Source organism: Leucoraja erinacea, unplaced genomic scaffold (genome assembly GCF_028641065.1).
Source record: "Leucoraja erinacea ecotype New England unplaced genomic scaffold, Leri_hhj_1 Leri_105S, whole genome shotgun sequence".
In the NCBI taxonomy this organism is placed as follows: domain Eukaryota; kingdom Metazoa; phylum Chordata; class Chondrichthyes; order Rajiformes; family Rajidae; genus Leucoraja; species Leucoraja erinaceus.
In genome coordinates, this window is record NW_026575297.1 from 92856 (window position 1) to 119169 (window position 26314).

The 26314-nt window shown below is 42.6% G+C and overlaps 2 protein-coding genes across 2 annotated transcripts; both read right to left on the reverse strand.

The window, feature by feature from the left end:
• Positions 1-20246: 20246 nt before the first annotated feature.
• On the reverse strand, positions 20247-20998 carry LOC129715215 (late histone H2B.L4-like). The gene has a single exon (XM_055665075.1). It carries the CDS (start codon positions 20996-20998, stop codon positions 20618-20620), a length of 381 nt encoding a protein of 126 aa, XP_055521050.1. The 3' UTR covers positions 20247-20617.
• A 1088-nt stretch (positions 20999-22086) lies between these two features.
• Positions 22087-22467, reverse strand: LOC129715217 (histone H2B 8-like). Its single transcript, XM_055665078.1, has one exon. The coding sequence runs from the start codon at positions 22465-22467 to the stop codon at positions 22087-22089; it is 381 nt and encodes a 126-aa protein (XP_055521053.1).
• Between the last annotated feature and the right edge of the window lie 3847 nt (positions 22468-26314).

The window sequence follows — 26314 nt, forward strand, 5'->3', positions numbered from 1 at the left end:
AAATGATACACCAGGTACCTCGCCTTCTTTATTATGGGAAACCTTTAAGGCATTTATTAGAGGAATTATAATTTCATATCAAAGTTTTCAAAATAAAAAGAATAAGACAGAACAAATGTTGTTAGAACAAGAAACCAGACAGTTAGAGTTAGATAATGCTAAAGATTCCACGACAGATAAACACTAGATAATATTACTGAAATTTAAACTTAATCGAATTTTATCGGCAAGAGTAATAAGAGTAACAAATTACAAAACAGGAACATTTTGAGTTTGGTGACAAACCACATAAGCTTTTAGCTCGCCAATTGAAAAAACAAGAAAAGGAAAATACTCTAACTAAAATTAAATCAGAGAAAGGTGAATTACTAATACTACCTAAAGATATTAATAATAGATTTTCTCAATTTTACCAAAATTTAACCAAAATTTATATAGATCTAAAATTAAAATAGAAGATAGTAAAATTAAAAAAATATTTTGATAACTGTAATCTTCCAAAACTGGACCTTTTGGAACAAGAGGAACTTGGAGCTCAAATTACAATCAAATAAATAGGTGAAACAATAAAATCGTTGAAAAATGGTAAGACACCGGGACCAGATGGTTTTAGTAATGAATTTTATTAAAAATTCCATGAGATAACGACCCCTTATTTATTTAATTTATATTCCCACGCTTTTAACGAAAACAAACTATCTGAAACACTAACAGAATCAACTATTACGCTTATTCCAAACTAAGATGAAGATTTAGAAGATCCGGGCTCATACTGAGCTATATCACTTTTAAATACAGATCAGAAAATTTTAGCAAAGGCTTTAGCAAGAAGATTAAGCAAATATATTAGTAAATTGAAAAACCCTGATCAAACAGGGTTTATACCCAAAAGATACTAATTTAATAATTTGAGACGCCTGTTTAATGTACTTGCATAAAGTAGAGGAAGAAGATATAACAATTATTTCTTTGGACGCAGAGAAAGCATTTGATCAGGTAGAGTGGCAATACTTATATAAAGTACTGCAAAAATTTAATATGGGAGAGAATTTTATAACATGGGTAAAATTATTGTATGATAAACCGATGGCAAGAATTTTAACTAACAACATGTTATCTCAAAAATTTCAACTATCAAGGGGTAATAGGCAGGGATGTGTGTTATCACCCCTGCTATTTGCCCTTATGATAGAACCTCTGGCTGAAAGTATAAGAATTCATCCGAATATTCAGGGCTATAATACTAGGGACTCAAAGAATAACATTTCATTATATGCAGACGATATACTTTTATATATTACAAAGTCGCAAACGAGCATACCAAATTTATTAAATTTAATAGAGGAATTCGGGTCTTTTTCTGGATATAGAATAAACTGGAATAAAAGTGAAATCATGACAATAAAACCTCAACAACCTACACACTTACTGAAGTTCCCCTTTAAAATCGCAACAGAAAAATTTAAATACTTGGGTATTCAGATTACTAGAAAAAACGCTGATTTTATACCTTTATTAAATAAACTTAATACGCTGATTAAATTTTGGACACCCTTTATTATTATTAGGTAGAATAAATGCAATAAAAATGATCTTCCTACCACAATTACTATACCTATTTCAATAGATACCGGGATATATACCAAAATTCTTTTTTTTTTTCAAATTAGACTCTAATATTACTAATTTTATTTGGGACTATAGATCACATAGAATCGCAAAAAAACTCTTATGTAAACCAAAAGAGGTCGGGGGACTTTCACTTCCGAATTTTATGTATTATTACTGGGCAGTGCATATTAAGAATATAATTTATTGGCTGGATAGTTCTACCCAACAGACAGAATGGATAAAAATGGAGAAAGAGGATTGTCATCCTTGTAATATAGGAACGATCCTCTTCTCCCCGAAAAAACTTATTAACACAATATATAAGAAGAACCCAATTATATATGGTACAATAAGAATTTGGAAACAAATAAAATTATCTTTAAAATTAAGAAATTTATCATTGTTAACGCCAATCGCGAATAACTCTTTATTTAAACCATCTCTCATTGATAAAACATATAACCAATGGGAACTTCCGAAAGTCTCGGAATTAGAAGGATCGGGGATATGTACGAAATGGGAAACCTACTATCTTTCCAACAATTACAATTAAAATTTAAACTGAAAAACAACCAATATTTTAAATTTTCATGAAAAGATATATACAAGGATATCAAAAAGTAACTCCTGAATTATTGGAAGCAATGAATATTGAAGCTGACACAAAAATTTATATCATATTTATATAATAGTATTCTAAATATAGACCTACCATCGACAGAGGTACTTAAAGAGTGGGAACGGGAACTAATGATTAAAAATTACGAAGGTTACATGGGAAAAGTACTTGATATATATTCACAAATGTTCGATTAATGTAAGACATAATCTAATTCAATTTAAAATTTTACATAGATTATATTATTCAAAAACAAGATTGAACAAATTTTATCCAAATATATTCCCCATTTGTGATAAATGTCTATCTCAAAACGCAACTATAACACACTCCTTTGTTTCCTGCATAAAACTTTATAGATTTTGGAGTGATATTTTCGAAATATTTACAAAATTATTCAAGATAAGAATGGGACCTAATACTGAAATGATTATATGGAAGATGGGAATAAATTGAACACATCTCAAAATTTATTTTTTAACTATGGTTTAATAATAGCAAAAACGTTAATACTTAAATATTGGAAAATTACGTCAATACCAACACTTAAAATGTGGATTGCAAGTATGTTGGACACCGCACATCTTGAGGAAATGAGATTCCTCCTAATGGATAAATCAGACCAAGTCATAACGAGTTGGTCTCCATTTGTCGTCTTTTTGGAATCATATGGTGCAACACAATTGTAAAAACTAACTGTTTCAGGACTGGACGAGGGTTGGTCAAGATTATAAAAAATTATCTCCTTATCTTTTTATTTTTATTTTTTTTATGTCTTATTCTCTTTTTTCTATTTTCTTTTTATCAACTTTCTTCACTCATTCGTCTTTTTTCTTTTTCTTCACACACTATATCTCACGCCTTTCTATCCTTTACTATCTAATTTATTTTTCTTATTCTCATTTTTCTTTATTATAACAAAAAAAAATAAGAAGCTGCACATAAGATGTATTATGAAAATATATATTAGGCACTTTGGTGCCATATGATTGTACTTACTACTAATAAAATAAAATATTTAAAAAAAAAAAGAAAGTATTCATAGCAAAATGATTTGAGTATATGAGCAGGGATGTTCTACTGCAGTTGTACAGGGTCTGGTGAGACCACACCTGGAGTATTGTGTACAGTTTTGGTCTCCTAATCCGAGGAAGGACATTCTTGCCATAGAGAAGGTTCACCAGACTGATTCCTGGGGTTGCAGGACTTTCATATGAAGAAAGACTGGATAGACTCGGCTTGTACTCAGCTAGAATTTAGAAGATTGAGGGTGGATCTTATAGAAACTTACAAAATTCTTAAGGGGTTGGACAGGCTAGATGCAGGAAGATTGTTCCCGATGTTAGGGAAGTCCAGAACAAGGGGTCACAGTTTAAGGACGGTTTGTTGTCTTGCTCCCCCTGGTCCAGCGCCTCCATCCGCGGCATCGAAGCCTCACCAACCGCCAGCCTGGGGGCCAAGCCATCTTCCCCCCACGCCAGCCCCGCTGGGCCCACGCCACCCCCGCTGGTCCACACCACCCCCGCTGGCCCACGCCACCCCCGCTGGGCCCACACCACCCCCGCTGGGCCCACGCCACCCCCGCTGGGCCCACGCCACCCATGCTGGATGCCTGCTGGGCCCGCGCCACCTTCATCTTCACATCCCCCGCCAGAAAGGGGGGGGAGGGGATGTGGGAGGGGGAGAGAGGGAGGGGAGAGAGATGGGGGAGGGAAGATGGAAAGGGGGATTATCTTTAGTGAGATTGCAAAATTAAGGTAGGTTTTAGAACTATTACATTTTCTCCTCCATATGAATAATTTTAAACCATATCAAATAATGTCAAACAATTCGAACAGCTTTCTTTTCCTTGATAACAATACCGAAAAATATGAATTCCATAGTATGTGACATAAATATACATTTTAATGGGATCATTATATACAGCGTCAAGCCAATAGCCTAATCGTTAAAGAGCTGAGAAGAGGAATCAGAGCTGCCAAGGAAAGGTACTCTGAGAAGTTGAGGAGCAAGTTCTCAGCTAGTGATTCTTCTTCAGTTTGGAAGCGCATGCAGGAAATCACCAGCTATAAGAGGAAAGCCCCCCGCTCTTTGAACAATTGTCAGCTGACGAACAACCCGAATGAGTTTTACTGCAAGTTTGAAAATAAGAAACATAACCCTGGTACCCCCTCCCCAACAATCACAGCCAGACCCCAGTCTGCAAAGAATGGACCCTGCACCCTCTCCTTCACCACCTCACCCCTACTTAAGGCAAGACTTCAGTAATGAAAAGAGTGGACCCCTTTCCCACCCCAACCAACACTTCACACCCAACTACTAATTTTTAACCAGTCTCTGCAGAGATGCACTGTCGCTGCCTGCTTCAAAGTCTCCACTATTGTCCCTGTACCCAAAAAGGTAAGGATTACTGGTCTTATACTCAATTCTCTGACTGATGAGGACCAAAGTGCCAAAATACGTTTTGATCACCTGATGTACCTGCGACACAACCTTCAAGGAACCATGCAACCATCAACCATTACTCTGCCCACCTGGCTAATTGATCCACATCCTGCTGCAATCTTTCACAACCATATTCACTATATGCAAAAACACTCACTTCTGTATCAGCAGCAAACTTGCTAATCTTGCTCTGTTCTGTGACGTTTCCCAGAGTGCTGGAGTAATTCAGCAGGTCAGGCTGAGTATAGAGGTTGGGAGGTCATGTTGCAGTTGCATAAGAAGTTGGCGAGGACGCATTCAGAGTATTGTATTCTGGGCACCATGGTATAGGAAAGTTGTCATCAAACTGGAATGGGTACAGTAAAGATTTACGAGGATGTAGCCAGGACTAGAGGGCCAGCGCTATAGGGAGAGGTTGAGTAAGCAGGGACTCTATTTCATGGAGCACAGGGTGATGAGGGATGATTTAATAGAGGTGTATAAAATCATGACTTGAATATATATGGTTGAGTCTTTTGCCCAGAGTAGGTGAATCGAGGAGCAGAGGACATAAGTTTAAGGTGAAGGGCAAACGATTTAATAGGAATCTAAGGGGTATGTTTTTTACACAAAGGGTGGTAGGTGTATGGAACAAGCTGCCAGAGGAGGTAGTTGAGGCGGGGACTATCGCAACATTTAAGAAACAGTTAGATAGGTATATGGATAGGACAGGTTCGGAGGGGTATGGATCAAATGTGGGCAGGTGGGACTAGTGCAGATGGGACATGCTGGGCCGAAGGGCCTGTTTCCGCACTGTGTCACTCTATGACTCTATCTTTCCCTCTCAAACCCATTCTCCTGCTTTCTCCCCATTACCTGTGACATCCGTATCAATCAAGAATCTATCAATCTCCTCCTGAAAAATGTACATTAACTTGACCTCCACAGCTGTCTGTGGCAATGAAGTCCACAGTTCACTGACTTTCCTGCTCATCTCCTTCCTAAAGGAATGTCTTTTAATTCCGTGGCCACTGTTCCTAGATTCTCCCACTAGTGGAAACATCCTCTCCCCATCCACTCCATCCAGGTTTTTACCAGGCTGGGACAGATGTCAACAGCTTCACACCGTGTCCCAAAGCTTGTGTCCTGTCCTGCATCACCCAAGGCAGTACACGTTATAGGAGGGCAAGCACCGTAACAAAGTAGCGAAGATTTGGGTAACATTCAAGAATGTCTATGCATGTCACATCATGAATATTACTGAAGAACGGTCTTGACCCGAAATATAATCTATACTTTTTTTCCAGAGATGCTGCCTGACTCACTGAGTTACTCCAGCACTCTGTGACATGTCATCTATCCATGTTCTCCAGACATGCTGCCTGACCCGCTGAGTTACTACAACATTCTGTGAAACGTCGCCTATTCAAATCATGATTTTATACACCTCTATTAGATCATTCCTCATCCTCCTGTGCTCCATGAAATAGAGTCCCTGCCTACTCAACCTCTCCCTATAGAGTTGGCCCTGTAGTCCTGGCAGATGCTGAGTTACTCCAGCACTTTGTGTCTATTTTCCCTTCACCCATCTGCCCAAGCCGACTCTCCCCCCTCCTTTCCTATGTTCCTTTCCACCCATAAACCTCTCTCTGCCTTTACAATTCACTCCTCTTTCAAATCTGCTCTACTTATCTACATGCATTTTTCTTCTTAGCTTTTTAGTCATAGAATGATGCAGTGTGGAAACGGGCCCTTCAGCCCAACTTGCCCACACCGCCCAACATGTCCCATCTAAACTAGTCCCACTCACACGCGTTTGGCCCATATCCATCTAAACGTGTCCAAATGTCCCTTAAACATTAGGATAGTCCCAGCGTAACTACCTCCTCTGGCTGCTCGTTCCATACATCCAGCACCCTTTGTGTGAAAAAGCTACCTCTCAGATTCCTGTTAATTACTGAAATTTTGGTCATAATTTTGGTGCAAAAATGCTCTAAAATAAGGCTCAGAATGCATCAGAGAGCATCTTAAACACCAGAGCTTCCAGGGCCCGCTGGCCCTGGACCCTGGCATTGAGGGACTTCACGCATCACGCTCGTGATGTGCGCAACGCGCACATTATTTCACATTAATTTTTTTGTAATCCTGTCATGCCACCCCCCTTTTTGGAAAGCTTCGTACAGGCCTTGATCATATTGAATGACGGTGCAGGCTCGAAGGCCGAATGGCCTACTCCTGCATCTATTTTCTATGTTTCTATGTGAGCCATTTAGAATGGAGGTGAGGACATATTTTTTACACAGAGAGTTGTGGAGGCCGGTTCACTGGATGCTTTCAAGAGGGAGTTAGATAGAGCTATAAAGATAGCGGAGTCAGGGGATATGGGGAGAAGGCAGGAACGGGGTACTGATTGGCTCAGAGGGGCGAATGGTCTGCTCCTGCACCTATTATCTACTGCCTATCGTCTATGCTCTGTGTCAACAAGTTGCCCCTCAAGTACAGATTTGAGTCAATCGCCCCACACATTAAACATTTGTCCCCCCGTTATTGATTGTCCGATTCCGAGTAAAGTACAGTGCATCTATCATAATATTCGCGTCATCATCGTGTTTACCTCCATTAAATCATATCTCAACCTCCTAAGCTCCTAGAAATAAAGTCCTATCCTACCGAGCCTTTCCTTATCGCTCAACATCCATCTTATCTGCACTGCTTTCAACTTGATTTTTTCACAATTTTTAAAAAATACACGTCTTATTGTTACAGAAAAATATTAAATAACACCTTAACATGCTGTACGGTGAATTCCAGTAGGCCGCGCTTTGGCCAAAACACTGGTTCGATCCTGACCTTGGATGCTGCCTGTGTGGACTTCGCCCATTTTACCAGTGACAACTTAAAATCATCGGTCCCCAGTCTCAACCCACATCAGAAAGACGTGTGGATTTGTAGAATATTTGCGCTTTAATTTAGCCCAATGTTTATGGAGCTGATGACAAAGTGGGATAACATAGAACACTACGGTGAAAGTTGAACAATGGTCGGCGTGGACTCGGTGGGCCTGTTTCCATGCTATTTCTATAAACTAAAGCTATAGATTTACATATTCAAATATATTATACCAGGATCAAACTCTTTAGGGATAGATTTAGTGGCTCTGAAAATAACCTTGTGTCCAGTTGGATTATGTTGATGTCATTCAGATATAAATTTTGCTGGGGTGGCCGTGTTTTTCGGGCAGCAGTACAGCTTGGATGTTGGGCAAAACCCCACCTTGGGCAATGGTGACCCCACCCAACAACTTGTTGTGCTCCTCATCGTTGCTGGTGGCGAGCTGCAGGAGGTGGGGGATGATCCTGGTCTTGTTGTCGCGGGCCGCGTTCCCAGGCAGATCCAAAATCTCCGCTGCCAGGTACTCAGCACTAATGCGCTCAGCATAAGTGACCCTTCCGTAACAGTCGATGGATTTGACTAAAGATACTGGATTCGACCAACAAGGAATTACAAACCAGCTCGGGAAGACCGGCTCTTAGATTTGTCGCTTCCTTTCCCGCCTCTGCCTGACATTTTCACTCTCTACATAAACCAAATGAAGCCGAATATGCGGTCGCAGCTCCTTTTATATCTTCGTCATAAATTAAAAGGTTGAAGCCGTTTTTGATTGGTTAATTGTTTCCTTTGTTTTTGATTGGTGACCCATAAATAAGGAACGTTCCTAAATTTCAACCAATGGTAATCGATATTTTATCTATCCCTAATTAGCATGATAGTATAATCCGAGAAGCTGACACGTTCTCTTTCTTCGTCGCTATCTGACTCGCTGAGTATTTGTAGCGGTATCTGATTTTACTTTAGGTTCCATTTTGCACATCCAATTAAATTAAGTTGTTTAATGGAAGAATAAGTGCATAATCGATTTAAATATGTTTCCTCAGTAATATGCACCAAAGATTATAGATAGCTCCTCTAGGATCTTTGATATGCACAATGGTAATGCATTGTAGTCAATCTACATCTGTGTAGAGAATGACCGGATGACATTTTTTCATGCAGTTTTGAATCTCTGGAACTTTCTCCCTTAGCGGGTTGTGGAGGCGAGAGTATTTAAAGAAGCGGTAGATATATTTTTTAACTTAAAGAAGTAAATCAAGGAATTAAAGGCAATGGACAACTGTCGTAGAAGAGGAGATGGGTTCCAGGATAGATCATCCATGACAATGTTAAATGGTGTGGTAGACTTGACGGTCGAGTGGTGAGCAAATTTGAGCCCCATATCTGACGAAGGACGTGCTGGCTCTGGAGAAGGTCCAGAGGATGTTTACAAGAATGATTCCAGGAATGAATGGATTAGAATATGATGAGCATGTGACAGCACTGGGCCTGTACTTGCTGCAGGTTGAAGGTTGAGGGGGACCGCACTGAAACTTACAGAATAATGAAAGGCATAGCATGGATATGGAAATTATGTTTCCACTGATGGGAGAGCCTCGAACCAGAGGTCACATCATCAGAATTAAAGGGTGCTCTTTTAAAAAGGAGGTGACGAGGAACTTCTTTAGTCAGAGGGTAGTTAACCTTTGGCATTCATTGCCACTGAGAGCTGTGGAGGTCAAGTCATTTTTAAGGTAGAGATAGACAAATTCTTGATTAGAATGGGTGTCAAGGGGTATGGGGAGAAGGCAGGAATATGGGATTTGGAGGCAGAGATCCATTGCGGAGTGGACTAAATGGGCCAAATGGCCTGGTTCTAGTCTTATAACTTGTGAACTTGTTTCCTGCCCTGATTTTGTTCTGTCCTCTCATACTTCTTTAACAGGTCATAGAATCACAAAGTAATACAGCATGGAAACCAGTCATTCAACCCAACTTACGTATGCCGAGCAAGATGCCTCATCTTGCACTCATCCGATCCACCCACTTTGGCCGATATACGGTTAAAACATTCCGCTCCATGTACCTGTCCAAATGTCTTTAAAATGATGTTAAATGTAAAATGTAAAATGTTGGTCCCTGCCACAACTACCCATCTCACAGTGATGCAAGGTCTTGTAGGAGGGAACTGCTCCAATTGTGATTTGGCCATGTTTAGCCCATTTTCCTCCACAGTTTTCTATACTTGTGAAATTTGACAGGTGTCAGTGGGGGGACTTTGGGTCCAGTGACCATAGTTTTTTTTTCTGTTAAAATAGGTATGGAAAAGGGCAGGACTGCTCCATGAGCTGATGTTACAAAGTGTGGCAAAGTGACTGTTGATGGAATTAAATGTTTGTTGTAGTTTGTTGTTTAAGGGAAAAGGACCGTCTGGTTGGTGAGATAGTGGTCATTCAAGGTGTGCATCTTCCTATTGGAGTAAGGGGCAAGGCCAGTAGGGGGATGCAATACTGGATGACCAACAGAATGGACTGTAGGTGACTAGGTGATGTAAAGGAGGGCTTAATAGGGGTGTGAGATAATCTTTGTCAGAGAAGGTTAAGAACAATACAAAACATATTTTCGGGATATTTTAACAAAAAAAAGACTAACTAGGGAGAAAATAAGTCTCCTCAAAGTATAAGGGGAACATCTACTAGTGGAGCCACAATTTTTTACCAGGGAGGAAACGTAAAGATGAGGGAACAGGGAACAAAAATGGAGGAATCATGCAGATAGTCTGCATTACTGCATTGGACATCTTAAAATGCATGACAAAACAAATTGGGGCAGAGAGGGAGGCAATTGGGAGTGAAGGATAGACCTCATCTTACCCAGTTACCAAACATTTTACCTCCGCTTCCCATTCCCATACTGACCTTTCTGTTTTGGGCCTCCTCCACTGTCAGAGCGTGGACAAATGCAAATTGGAAGCACAGCACCACATATTTCGTTGGGGCAGCTTACATCCCAGCGGTAGGAATATTAATTTCTCTAATTTCAAATAACCCTTGTATTCCCTCTCTCTCCATCCCTCCGCCGCCCTAGTCATCCAACTAGTTTCATTGTCGTTTTGATTATTTTCATTCCCTCGTTATCCCTTTTTCTACAGCCAACAATCATTGTGGGCTCCACCTTTCCATGATTGCCGTGTCAGAAGGAACAAAGGTGGTGAGCCAGTACACCAGCTCCATGTAAAGATCCTGAGAGTGCGGACAAAAGAAACCGAAGACCCAACAGTTCTTTTCAGAACCACCCGAATTTTGATCAAGTAATCTTACTAATATTTCAACAAATAATTTTAACACATATGTTGCTCTCAAGATTTCTGCTTCGAATTTAATAACCTTGTTTTTTTTCCACATTTTAGCATCCGCTGTCCGGGATACCCCCAGTGTAGCCGTAAAATTCCTGTCGCTGGAACACCAGGGAAAGTGCACAATTTCCTTCTCTTTATTTGTGCCTTTGTAATCACATTTAAAGACAATTTCAAGCCGATAATTGTGGGCAAAACATTTTTGTGGTTGTTGCTGCTGGCCGTTTAATTGCTGTGGTGAATACAGTGTGTTAAAAGTTGCACCCCCTCCCCTCCACTCATTTTGTAACTGCCCTGATTCCCACTACAATTCGAGATGAAAATTAATTCACAGTGCTTTCACAAAACAACTTTGCAGTAAAAACAAGGAACTCCAGGTGTTCTTTTACTCATCGGGTCAGGCAGCATCTCAGGAGAACATGAACAGGTGATGTTTCGGCTTAGGAACCTTCTGCAAACTACACAGTATCTCCCTCATCGCAGCTTATAAAGAGCAGCTCGTCCATAATCTGCAGCCGTTTACACGTTTACCATCCATCAACACTAATGAACGTTCAGAAACTATTGTTTTTGATCTGTTCCCAAATGAAATAAATTTGATGAATGGCATTCTCATAAACTCTTGGTATGTAAACTTGTATGTGTATATATATATATATATATATATATATATTGTAGAGCAGGGATCGGCAACCTTGTTCTGCATTGGAGCCGGGATGCATGTCTGTGAGCAGATGGCGGGCCACATCTATCACATGCACACATGGATTCTGCCCCATCCCGCCCTGGATGGCAAGCTACAAATCACGTGCCAGATAGATGCCGCCCCTTCGAGGACTCCACCAGAGAGAGCATTGCCCAAAGATCATAGAGCGGAACAAGATACTCCACTATGCAGTATATGTACTATGCAAAATAAGCAGTACCAACAATGCCAAACATTTGCACGGGTTTGTAACTGAAGGTGCTGGGAACAAAGGCAAGGAGGTTGTGTTGAACTTCTTTAAAACATTGGTTTCATTAAGGCTGTGATATTGGGCACTGCACTGTACAGCGCAAAAGCACGGCAGAGAGTGCAGACAAGATTTACTCGAACAGTGTGGGAAGGAATTGCAGATACTGGTTTACATCGAAGGTAGATGCAAATTTCCGGAAATCAGTCTGAAGAAGGGTCTCAACCTGAAACATCACCCATTCCTTCTCTCCGGGGATGCTGTCTGTCCCGGCTGAGTTAATCCAGCATTTTGTGTCTATTTCTTAGAACAGCCCTGCGACCTGGAACTTTGGTTGCAATGCTGGAGAATGTCTTTTAGGAGGAGCGAAGGCTGAGAGGAAATTTTGGTTCAAAATCATCGTGGGCAGAAGGATTAAGGTGGAACAGGTTGCACCAGAGTTTGCGCTGTTTGATCTAATGTTTTGATTTCTTTGCACAGTATTTTTCTTTTCACTATCTTGTACAATTTATGTATAAATTATGTTTTTGTGTGTTGTCTATGTGTGCCTGCGATGCTGCTGCAAGCAAGTTTTCCATTGTTCTTGTACCTCAATACACATGCGCATCCGAAAATAAACTAGACTTGAGAACTGGAGACAATAGACTTTAAGTGGTTGTCAAAAGAAACAGGGATGTCGCAAAGAAAAAACTTGGTGACTAACTAGGATCTGAATCCCAAGCCTGACGAGGTAGAAGGAGCTTTAATCATGTTTTTGATCTGCGATTTGGTAAGCATCTGAACTGAAACGGGTTACGGGAGATACATAGACAGTTGGTAAATCGACTGCTCTTACAGAAAGCATATGGACAGCTACACACCACCTCTCCCATCCCACCATCAGTCTAAACCAGTTACATAATTCCACGGGGTCTATATTCCACAGAGATACAAAGAGTCCTTGTGTATAGGGCCCTAGTGAGACCACACCTGGAGTATTGTGTGCAGTTTTGGTCCCCTATCTGAGGACGGACATCCTTGCTATTGAGGGAGTGCAGCGTAGGTTTACAAGGTTAATTCCCGGGATGGCGGGACTGTCATATACTGAGGATGGAGCGGCTGGGCTTGTATACTCTGGAGTTTAGAAGGATGAAAGGGATTCTTATTGAAACATATAACATTATTAAGGGTTTAGACACGCTAGAGTCAGGAAACATGTTCCCGATGTTTGGGGAGTCCAGAACCAGGAGCCACAGTTTAAGAATAAGGGGTAAGCCATTTAGAACGGAGATGAGGAAACACTTTTTCACACAGAGAGTTGTGAGTCTGTGGAATTCTCTGCCTCGGAGGGCGGTGGAGGACAGTTCTCTGGATACTTTAAATAGAGAGCTAGATAACCATATAATAACAATTACAGCACGGAAACAGGCCATCTCGCCCCTTCTAGTCCGTGCCGAACACGTATTCTCCCCTAGTCCCATATACCTGCGCTCAGACCATAACCCTCCATTCCTTTCCCGTCCATACAACTATCCAATTTATTTTTAAATGATAAAAACGAACCTGCCTCCACCACCTTCACTGGAAGCTCATTCCACACAGCCACCACTCTCTGAGTAAAGAAGTTCCCCCTCATGTTACCCCTAAACTTCAGTCCCTTAATTCTCAAGTCATGTCCCCTTGTTTGAATCTTCCCTACTCTCAGTGGGAAAAGCTTATCCACGTCAACTCTGTCTATCCCTCTCATCATTTTAAAGACCTCTATCAAGTCCCCCCTTAACCTTCTGCGCTCCAAAGAATAAAGCCCTAACTTGTTCAACCTTTCTCTGTAACTTAGTTGCTGAAACCCAGGCAACATTCTAGTAAATCTCCTCTGTACTCTCTCTATTTTGTTGACATCCTTCCTATAATTAGGAGACCAAAATTGTACACCATGCTCCAGAATTGGCCTCACCAATGCCTTGTACAATTTTAATATTACATCCCAACTTCTATACTCAATGCTCTGATTTATAAAGGCCAGCACACCAATACCACCCTATCTACATGAGATTCTACACTCAGGGAACTGTGCACAGTTATTCCCAGATTCCTCTGTTCACCTGCATTCTCCAATTCCCTACCATTTACCATGTACGTCCTATTTTGATTTGTCCTGCCAAGATGTAGCACCTCACACTTATCAGCATTAAACTCCATCTGCCATCTTTCAGCCCACTCTTCCAACTGGCATAAATCTCTCTGTAGACTTTGAAAATCTACTTCATTATCCACAACCCCACCTATCTTAGTATCATCTGCATACTTACTAATCCAATTTACCACACCATCATCCAGATCATTGATGTACATGACAAACAACAGTGGACCCAACACAGATCCCTGTGGCACGCCACTAGTCACTGGCCTCCAACCGGACAAACAACCATCCACCATTACCCTCTGGCATCCCCCATTCAGCCACTGTTGAATCCATCTTGCTACTCCACCATTAATACCCAACCATTGAACCTTCTTAACCAACCTTCCATGAGGAACCTTGTTAAAGGCCTTACTGGAGTCCATATATACAACATCCACTGCTTTACCCTCATCAATTTCCCGAGTAACCTCTTCAAAAAATTCTAGAAGATTAGTCAAACATGACCTTCCAGGCACAAATCCATGTTGATTGTTCCTAATCAGACCCTGTTTATCCAGATGCTTATATTATCTCTAAGTATCCTTTCCATTATTCCAGGGCTCGTAAAGATAGCGGAGTCAGGGGATATGGGAAGAAGGTAGGAACAGGGTACTAATTGGGGTTGATTAGCCATGATCACATTGAATGGCGGTGCTGGCTCGAAGGGCCGCATGGCCCACTCCTGCACCTATTGTCTATTGTCTATTAAATTAAATAACATTATCATCACATGGACTTCCACAGTATACAGAGAAGGTTTTACATTCTTTGTGACATTATTCTGTGGACACAGCAAATCAACAGTTGAAGAAAAAAAGTTAAATGCAAATAATTTGCTGCAGCTAATTTAATGTTGCCAACATTCATTGTTCAGGCGGCACGACCAATGTTGCAGCGGCCTCTGCAGTCCGTCTGTCTTTTTTATTTTTGTCCCGTTGAATGTATTGTTTGTTATGGTTTTTATATTGTTTTTAGCTCGCGGGCGGGGAACATTTAAATCTGTTGTCGTTGGGGCTTAACACCGTGGAGCGGCCTCCAACCAGAACGACCTGGGGGCTCCCGTCGCGGACTTACCATCGTGGGGCTGGCCGGCTTCGGGGCGTGGAGAGCTGTGGTGGCGCGCTGCTGCGGCCCGGCTCCGGTGCTCTGAGGCTCCAGCCGCAGGTCCAGTGGACGGTGACATCGGGAGCTCGCGGGTCCCTGGTGGGAGACCGCTTTTCGGAGTTCCCGCAACGGCAACTTCTCCCGTCTGAGTTGCGGGGTTGAGGGTGATCCAGAGCGGGGCCTTGCATCGCCCGGCGCGGCTTTAACGGCCGCGGGCTTGCCATCGCCCGCCAGAGGCTTTAACATTGGGAGAAGAATGCAACACAGGGGAGAGACAAGACTTTGCCTTCCATCACAGTGAGAAGGAGATTCACTGGGATGGATGTGTGTGTAAATTGTGTTGTTTCAGATTCAGATTCAGATTCAGATTCAATTTTAATTGTCATTGTCAGTGTACAGTACAGAGACAACGAAATGCATTTAGCATCTCCCTTGAAGAGCGACATAGCAAACGATTTGAATAAATAATAATAAGTGTCCGGGGGGTGGGTGGTGATTGGCAGTCACCGAGGTACGTTGTTGAGTAGAGTGACAGCCGCCGGGAAGAAGCTGTTCCTCGACCTGCTGGTTCGGCAACGGAGAGACCTGTAGCGCCTCCCGGATGGTAGGAGGGTAAACAGTCCATGGTTGTGGTGAGAGCAGTCCTTGGCGATGCTGAGCGCCCTCCGCAGACAGCGCTTGCTTTGGACAGACTCAATGGAGGGGAGCGAGGAACCGGTGATGCGTTGGGCAATTTTCACCACCCTCTGCAATGCCTTCCGGTCGGAGACAGAGCAGTTGCCATACCATACTGTGATGCAGTTGGTAAGGATGCTCTCGATGGTGCAGTGGTAGAAGTTCACCAGGATCTGAGGAGACAGATGGACCTTCTTCAGTCTCCTCAGGAAGAAGAGACGCTGATGAGCCTTCTTGATCAGAGTAGAGGTATTGTGGGTCCAAGAGAGGTCATCGGAGATGTTGACTCCCAGGAACCTGAAGCTAGAAACACGTTCCACCTCCGTCCCGTTAATGTGGATGGGGGTGTGCGTGCCGCCTCTGGACTTCCTGAAGTCTACAATGAGCTCCTTGGTCTTCTTGGAGTTAAGGGCCAGGTTGTTGTCAGCGCACCATGCTGCTAAGTGCTGGACCTCCTCCCTGTAGGCCAGCTCATCGTTGTTGCTGATGAGGCCAATCACCGTTGTATCATCTGCATACTTGATGATGGTATTAGTACCATGTACAGGTGTGCAGTCATAGGTGAAGAGGGAGTAGAGGAGGGGGCTCAGCACACAGCCCTGTGGAACGCCGGTGTTCAGGGTGAGGGTTGAAGAGGTGTGCTTGTCTAACCTCACAGACTGGTTTGTGTGTCTTGGTTCTTTTCTTGTTGTATGACTGCAGAAAACAAATTTTGTCTGAACTTCTTTTGAAATAGAGACATGTACACATTGAACGATGATGTTACACTTCAAGATTTTGTAACAGAAAGAAATGCAGAAATGAATGAAGAATTGTCTGGAGTGTGCAATACAAAGCAGAATTTTTTTTTCCTAAAGTCACTCAAATATTCAGATTGAAATTGTCCCAATGAACAATCTTTAGGATATTTTAAAGCATTTAATATACTTCAAATTTCTGAAACTGACAGTTTCATTTGCAGGTTTGAAAATTTAAATCAGCCAACAGCCAGCAGTAAATCGTTTGTAAAGTAACTGGACATCTCATCTGCATAGACGGATCGAAAATGTAACAGCCAATCAGAAAGCTTCATCCTTGCCACATTTCAACCAATGAGATTAAAGGATGCGGATGACGACTGTTTTGATGCTCCAATAACACAGCGTCCCACAGAAGGTCAGAGAGATATTTGGACCAAAGATCATAATTTTAAATAATTCAACATTGAACTTCATAAACACTTTTTATTTCTGTCATTCATGGTAAGATTTACATAATTTACATCATTTTTTGTGCGAGATATACAAGGTTGCAGTGTTTCGAATATCAACAAACCAATGAAAGTGATGTAAAATTCAACATATTTCAAACAATGATAGCCCCACCCCCTTGCTTACCCAAAAGGACAAAATGTCCAACGTATATACACCAATAAATAAATCGTCATATGCATAATTTTGTGTGGGTAACAAATCAAAAGTTCACACCATGTAGATGAACAAGTGTATTACTTCAAATAAACTGAATTGAATTGAATAAGTTTATTGGCCAAGTATTCACATACAAGGAATTTGCATTGGCGTTCCGCCCACAAGTGACAACGTGACATACAGTGACAGTTTACAGTGACATTGACAGTGACATACATAAAACATTAAACATTAATAATAAAACTTTATTGGTTAAACATGTGAATTAAATAAAATACCAGAGCAAAGAGGCTGTTTTGATGTCTGGCTGTGACTTTGACAGTCCAGTCGCTTTCCAGGGGAAAGTGTTTCAAAGAGTTTGTGGCCAGGGTGAGAGGAGTCAGAGATGATCTTACCCGCACGCTTCCTGGCCCTTGAAGTGTACAGTTCATCGATGGAGGGAAGGTTGCAGCCAATAACCTTCTCAGCTGATTGGACGATTCGCTGCAGCCTTGGGGTGTTGTGCTTGGTGTCTTGCTGAGCCAAACCAGACCATGATGGAGAAGGTGAGGACAGATTCTGCGATGGCCGTATAGAATTGGACCATCATTGCTTGTGGCAGATTGTGCTTCATCAGCTGCCGCAGAAAGTACATCCTCTGTTGTGCCTTTTTGATTGTGGAGTCGATGGTGGCCCCCCATTTAAGGTCCTTGGAGATGATGGTTCCCAGGAACTTAAAATACTCCATAGATGTGACTGTGGTGTTGTTGATGGTGAGTGAGGTGAGGGGATGGGGAGCTCTCCTAAAGTCTACAATAAATTCCACTGTCTTAAGAGCATTGAGCTCCAGGTTGTTGCGATGGCACCAGGACGCCAGCTGTGACACTTCCGAGACGTGGCTGTAGGAGGATCGGGTCTGGGAATTTAATATTCAGCGTTATACATCCTAATGAAAGGACAGACAGTGAGCACAGGGGGGGAGGAGGGGGGGGTAGCTCTTCTGGTGAGGAATGGAATTCAGTCCCTTGTGAGGGAAGACATAGGGACTGCCGAGGTACAGTCACTGTGGATTAAGTTGAGGAATTGGAAAGGCAAGAAGACACTAATTGGTGTTATCTACATACTCCCAAATAGTCTGTAGATAACACCAATTAGTGTCTTCTTGCCTTTGCAATTCCTCAACTTAATAGGATGTCGGGTGCAAGTTGCAGCAGGAGTTAAAACTGGCATGTAACAAAGGTAATGCCACTGCGGTGATGGGGGATTTCAATATGCAGGTAGTCTGGGAAAATCAGGTTGGTTCAGGACGCCAAGAAAGAGAGTTTGTAGAGTGCCTCCAAGATGGATTCTTAGAGAAGCTTGTAATGGAGGCAACCAGAGAAAAGGCAATTCTGGATTCAGTGTTGTCCAATGAACCAGATATGATAAGAGAACTCGAGGTAAAGGGGAAGGCTAAATCGGATTGTTGAATAAAGGGGACTATGAAAGCATGAGAGAGGAGGTGGCCAAGGTAGACTGGAAAGGGATCCTAACAGGAATGACGGTGGAACAGCAATGGCAGGAAATTCTGGGCATAATCCGGAAGACGCAGGATCATTTCATTCCAAAAAGAAAGAAAGTTTCCAAGGGTAGTAGGAGGCAACCGTGGCTGACAAGATAATTTAGGGATAGAATAAAACTAAAAGAAAACATGGATAACACAGCAAAGTGTATCCAGAAGCCAGAGGATTACGAAATTTCATAGGACAACAGAAGGAAACAAAACAGGCAATACGGGTTGAAAAGATGAAGTACGAAGGGAAGCTGGCCTGGAATATAAAGAAGGACAGTAAAAGCTTCTTTAGATATGTTAAGGGAAAAAGAATAGCAAGTCAAATGTGGGTGCCTTTAAGGCAGACACGGGTGCAATTATTATGGGGAACAAGGAAATGCCAGAAGAGTTGAACAGGTACTTCGGATCTGTCTTCACTAAGGAAGACACAGACAATCTCCCTGAAGTACTGGAGGACAGAGGATCTAAGGGGATTGAGGAACTGAAAGAAATTTTCATTAGGCAAGAGATAGTATTGGGTAGGCCTATGGGAGTGAAGGATGATAAATCCCCAGGGCCTGATGGACTGCATCCCAGGGTCCTCAGGGAGGTGGCTCTAGAAATAGTGGACACATTGGTGATCATTATCCAATGTTCAATAGATTCAGGATGAGTTCCTGTGGATTGGAGGATAGCTAATGTTATCCCACTTTTCAAGAAAGGAGCGAGTGGGAAAACTGGAAATTACAGACCAGTTAGCCTGACTTTGGTGGTGGGAAGGATGCTGGAGTCAATTATTAAATGGGGCATTTGGATACCTGTAAAAGGATTAATCCAAGTCAGCATGAATTTATGAAAGGAAAATCATGCTTGACTAATCTTCTGGAATTTTTTGAGGATGTGACAAGTAAAATGTATGAAGGGGAGCCAGTGGATGTAGTGTATCTAGACTTTCAGAACACCTTTGATAAGGTCCCGCACGGGAGACTGGTAACTAAAATTAGAGCACATGGTAGGGTGTTGACATGGATAGAAAATTGGTTGGCAGACAGGAAGCAAAGAGTAGGAGTGAACGGGTCCTTTTGAGAATGGCAAGCACTGGCGTGTGGAGTGCCGCAAGGCTCGGTGTTAGGGCCGCAACTGTTCACCATATATATTAATGATTTGGAGGAGGAAATTAGGAGCAACACTAGCAAGTTTGTGGATGACACAAAGCTGGGTGGCAGTGTGAACTGTGCCTGCACGCCAACATTCAGTGACTGGTGTACAAGGACACCCAGGTTTCGCTGTACCTCCCCCTTGCGTGCCAGATGCAGTATAATATAGATAAATGTGAGGTTATCCACTTTGGTAACAAAAACAAGGGGGTAGATTATTATCTCAATGGGGTTAGGTTAGGTAAGGGGGAGGTACACCAGTCACTGAACGTTGGCGTGCAGGTACAGCAGGCAGTGAAGAAAGCAAATGGAATGTTGGCCTTTATAACAAGAGGATTTCAGTATGGGAGTAGAGGTTCTTCTGCAGTTGTATACTGCTCCGGTAAGACCACACCTGGAGTATTGTGTACATTTTTGATCTCCTAATTTGAAGGAGGTGAGAAAAAACGTTTTCACCCAGAGTTGTGAATTTGTAGAATTCTCTGCCAGAGGGCAGTGGAGGCAAAATCACGGGATGGATTTAAGATAGTTAGATAGAGTTATAGGGTCCAGTGGAGTCAAGGGATATGAGGAGTGGGCAAGCACGGATTATTGATTGGGGACGATCAGCCATGATCACGATGAATGCGGGTGCTGGTTCGAAGGGCCGAATGGCCTCCTCCTGCACCTATTTTCTGTTTCTATCCACAAAAATGTTGGTCGTCCTTCTGTTATTTTAAATGGCTCTGAAAAGAGCCGTTGGGTTGTAATATGGTGCAGCATACGTTTTTATCTGGAGTTGGTGTATTTAGTGACCGCTTTTGTTCCTTCGGAGACGGCATGCTTGGCTAGTTCCCCAGGCAGCAGAAGACGTACGGAGGTCTGGATTTCCCGAGAAGAGATGGTCAGCCGTTTGCTGTACCGGATAAGACGAGAAGCCTCGGAGGCGATGCGCTCGAAGGTGTCGTCAATGAAAGAGTTGATGATATTCATAGCCGAGGAAGAGATGCATGTATCCGGGTGAACCTGCTTCAGCACTTTGTGGATGTATACGCTGTAGGTGTGCTTCCTTGTTTTTTTTTGTCTCGTTTCACCTTTGCCTATCTTTTTACTGGGCGCTTTCTTTGCAACTGTCTTCGAGGCTCCGCGTTTTGATACTGATTCAGGCATGGTTGGCGTTAGTCGTTATGCCGAAAGTGTGTCGTGCGCGCTCTTTAATAGACGAGTGTATGCAAATGAGGAATCACAAAGTGAAGGATTCCTATTGGTGGTCTGGCTCTTGTCATATCCAGTTTGAGCTGAACAATAATTGTTGCCAGGTACACAAAAAGGCTGGAGAAACTCAGCGGGTGCAGCAGCATCTATGGAGCGAAGGAAATAGGTAATAGGGTTTCGGCCCGAAATGTTGCCTATTTCCTTCGCTCCATAGATGCTGCTGCACCCGCTGAGTTTCTCCAGCCTATTTGTGGACCTTCGATTTTCCAGCATCTGCAGTTCCTTCTTGAATAATTGTTGCCAGTTGGCGAATCAGTAACGTCCGCAGTATTTCATACACATTATCAAAGATCCTAGAGGAGCGCTCCTCTAGGATCTTTGCACATTATAACGTCGAACGCGCGAGAGATATAGAATCCACGTGACCGCAACTCTGAGACAATTTCTGCTGCGTTTATGACGCTCTTTATTTCCAATAGCTCTGACTAAAAGTTATCATTGGCGTTGCATTTGCTGGGGAAGTTATCAGTCATGCCGAAACAAACAGAAAAAAAACAGATGCAGGAAGGTGAAATATACCGATAAATGCAGGAAAAAAATAGCAGGCGTGGCTGCATCTGTGCAGAGAAAAAACAAGTAAATGGTTCAGGTCAAATGGCCAGGGAGGACGAACATAGATGGACAAACTTGATCGCATAGACGTTGGGCTGAAGGACCATATGTTGTATGATTCTATGGCACAAAAGTAGGTGTATCATAGACAGTGATGTTTATCAGAACTTACAGCTAGTGTGTCATATTGCTAATCGGGAATTTAAACAAATTTAAAGTGATTATGTTATTGCGCCATGCAAAATCAAAGTAATTAATTCACATGGGGTTAACGTGATTAAATGGTCAGATTAGTCAGTGACTGACGCGGAGTTTTTCATGAAATCCTGCCCGTATTGTTATCCACAAAAATAAAATATTGGTCGTCCTTCAGTTGTTTTAAATGGCTCTGAAAAGAGCCTTTGGGTTGTGATATGGTGCAGCATAAATCTTTATCTGGAGCTGGTGTATTTAGTGACCGCTTTTGTTCCTTCAGAGACGGCATGCTTGGCTAGTTCCCCAGGCAGCAGAAGACGTACGGAGGTCTGGATTTCTCGAGAAGAGATGGTCAGCCGTTTGCTGTACCGGATAAGACGAGAAGCCTCGGAGGCGATGCGCTCGAAGATGTCGTCGATGAAAGAGTTGATGATATTCATAGCCGAGGAAGAGATGCTTGTATCGGGGTGAACCTGCTTCAGCACTTTGTGGATGTATACACTGTAGGTGTGCTTCCTTGTTTTTCTTTGTTTCGTTTCACCTTTGCTTGTCTTTTTAGTGGGCGCTTTCTTTGCCACCTTCTTCGACGCTCTGCGTTTCGATCCCAATTCAGGCATGGTCGGAGATAGTAATTATGCCGAAATAACCTCGTGCGCGCTTGTTAATAGATGACTGTATGCAAATGAGGAATCACAAAGTGAAGGATTCCTATTGGTGGTCAGGCTTTTGTTTTGTCGTATCCTCGTGACCGCTATTCTGAGACATTTTCTGTTGCATTCATGAAGCTCATTATTTCCTATAACTCCGACTGAAAGCTATCATCGGCGTTGCATTTGCTGGGGAAGTTATCAGCCATGCTGCAATAAACAAAAAAACATGCTGGAAGGTAAACTATATACCGATAAATGCTGGAGTTTTTTCGCAGGCGTTGGGACTGCATTTGTGCAGAGAGAAACATGTAAATGTTTCAAGGTCGAGGGGCTGATGCACTGAGTGTTTCCAGCATTCTCTTTCTATATCCGAACATACGTACCCTCCCCTCCCACAATGATGATATAGACAGAGAATGTGCAAACTCAGTAAATTTTGCATTCTTTTTAAACAGCATAGGAACGGCTCCTTCGGCCCACAATGTTTTTTGCCGAACACAATGTTAGAGTTAAACTGATCGCATTTGCCTGAAATGATCCCTAGCTCTCTATTCCAGTGGTTCTTAACGTTTTAGGCCTTACGACCCCATCAGACATTCTTGGTCAGTACCGTGACCCCCAAAACAAAAATTGAAATAAAAATCAGCCCGATTTATTAAGACATGTCTGCCAGTCAATGGGATGGCTGAAATTGCTTCGCAGCCATCAGGCGATCAAAACGAGGACGAATGCTCGACAGGCAGCACCTCATGTCAGTGCCGATCACAAGCCTATTGCATGCCTTCATTTTCAGAGTTACCATGGTTGAGAATAGTAAGATTAAACGAGTACTTACCAGTACGAAGTTTGATCTGTATTTTATGAGGAGTTACGATGAGGGATTACGTGAAGAACCCACCCAGTGCGCAGGCGCGGCATACTTCCAAGCAGCGGTGTGGAATCACAGGTAGACACAATATTTGAAGTAAAGATAGCAAAGATTAAAGAGACATCAGTTTTCTAGTTTGATCCATATACTGAGGGTGGGAGCGGAGGGCACGTAATCCCTCATCGTAACTCCTCATAAAATACAGATCAAACTTCGTACTGGTAAGTACTCGTTTAATCTTACTATTTTACTTCGGAGTCACGTGAGTGACTACGTGAAGACTTCAAAGGTCTGTGATTTCAAACCGTGTAACAGCTGTATCACTCGCTGCCGAAGTTTTTGAGGGAGGAAGTGGTATCTAAAGACCAACGAATCTGTTTGTTTTTTAAAACAAAAATGTTTATTAAACAATAACAAATCAAAATAGCTCCCTTGGGCTTAAATTATAAATTTACAGTTTCTAAAATCTTTTCTGCAAACAAATCTTTTTTCATCAGCGGTTTGTCATAAAATATTCGGAACGTCGACTCCCTTGACCATCCTGCTGTGCTTAGGATGTGGTCTATGGGAACATCCATCCGTTCCGCCGCTGACGTAGATGCTGCCCTGGTGGAATGGGATTTAAAAACGTCAGTATTAATCCCTGCAGCTTTCAGGACCTGTTTTAACCACCTAGATATGGTTTGGCTGGTTACCCGTCCAAAAGGCTTCCTGTGGCTGACCCATAAGGCTTTTTCACTCCCTCTAAGTTTATGGGTTGTGTCTACATAGTTGTGTATGTGGGTCACTACACATAGCCTAGGTTCTGGAGGGTAGGCCCGGAAGATTAATGGTGAGTTGGGCATACCTGGCCTACTTTGTTTAACTAAACCCGGCATGACAAATGTGATGCAGTCTGGGGTAGTTACCATGTTGTCCAGTCGTAGTTTGTGTAACGACTGGACCCTTTGTGCAGAGACGAGCGCCATTAGCATGAGTGTCTTAAGAGTAGATTGCTCTAGACTGAGGGATCCCGCCGGTGGCCATCCTCTGAGGTGTGATAACACGACACTAATATCCCATACATGGGTATATCTGGGTGTAGGGGGTTTGTTGTTGTAAATCCCCTTGAGGAGCTTTATGACTAGCGGGTGGGACCCTATGCTATGGTGTCCTGTTGGTCTGAGGTAAGCAGACAGGGCACTTCGTGCTGCATTCACGGCACTGTAGCTCATCTTCTGGTCATGGTGTAAGTGGGCCAGGAACTCCAACACGTCGGTGATTGAGGCTGTCTCATACGACGTCCCTGCGTCCAAGCAGTATTGCTCCCATTTCTTGACGTATGTCAGGTACTGCTTCTTTGTTGAGTCCCGCAGGGCTGCCGACATGGTGGTGATTGTTCGTTCTGATAGACCCAGTCCCTGGTAAGGCCTGGTTAAAACCTACAAACCAGGAGTTTTAAATTTTGATGGCATGGATGACTCATGCCGGATACTGGGTGAGTCAGTAGTTGTGGGTCACTATGAAAGACCATTGGTGACTCGACCACCATGTCGTGAAAGACTGGGAACCATGGTTGGGTAGGCCAGTCGGGTACGACCAAAATTCCAGAAGCAGAGTCTGTCTGTATTTTCTGGAGTACCCGACTGATGAGGCAGAAGGGAGGGAAAGCATAGAAGAAGAAATTTCCCCAATCCAGCGTGAAGGCATCTACCGCTGCTGCCTCTGGGTCTGGTTCCCAAGCCACATACATGGGTAACTGGTGATTCAATCTAGACGCAAACAAATCTATATCTGGCGTTCCATATTGCTTGATAATTTTTGCAAAAATTTTTGGATCTAACATCCATTCGATGTTATCATTGAATTTTCGTGACCTGGTGTCTGCCACTGTGTTTAGCTTACCTGGTAGATAGGCAGCTGATAACCAAATATGTCTCTTGACACACCATTGCCAGATTGTATTAGCCAATTTGTCGCATGATAATGATTTTATGCCACCCATGTGTTTGATGTATGCCACCACCGTTGTATTGTCGATCTGTAACCTAACATGCACGTGCTGCATCTTAGATGCATATGCTTTTAGCCCATAATAGGCGGCCAGCATTTCCAAATAGTTTATGCCTAGTGAGTGTAGTAGCGATGACTCTGAATTAGTCCATCTGCCACCTGTGCTGGATATAGAGTTAGTAGCTCCCCAGCCTAAAGCACTGGCATCCGTCCTGATGACTAAGTTAGGATTAGTGATGACAATGGGACTGTAACTGTGCCAAACATTTTCTGACCACCACTGAAGTTCTGATATAGCTTCAGTGGGTAAATACATTGTTCGGTCATAATGCCCCCTACTTTGATGTAGTGCATGTGCCCTTGCTCTTTGCAGATTTTGATAATGCAAGGGTCCAAATTGTGTAGCTGGAAATGCTGCTACTATACTTCCAATTACTCTGGCAACATGCCGGATCCTTGGTTGTTTGTTAACGATTAAATTGTTGCATGCTTGTGCTAATGCAACCTTTTTATCCCTTGGCAGAGTAACAGTCATGTGGATTGAATCAATGGTGAAGCCTAGATAGTCCATGTTAGTTGACGGCTTCAATTTTGATTTATCTGGGTGTAGAACAAATCCCAACGTTTCAAGGAGCTGTTTAGTAGCTAAAACTGCTGCCACAGCTAATTCCTTGGTTCTTCCCAATATGAGAATATCGTCCAGATAAGCCATGACTAGATATTTTTGTTCTCTTAGTATTTTCATGGCTACTTTAAGAATTTTGGTAAATAATCTGGGAGCTGACGTTAGGCCATTGGGCAATGTTCTATACTGCCATTGTTGCCCCATCCAGATAAATTTTAGGTATCTAAAATGATCCTTATGAATGGGTACTAAATAGTAAGCATCTTTGATATCTATGCTTGCCATGAAGTATCCCTTTGAGATCAGTTGTCTGGCAGTGACAAATGTCT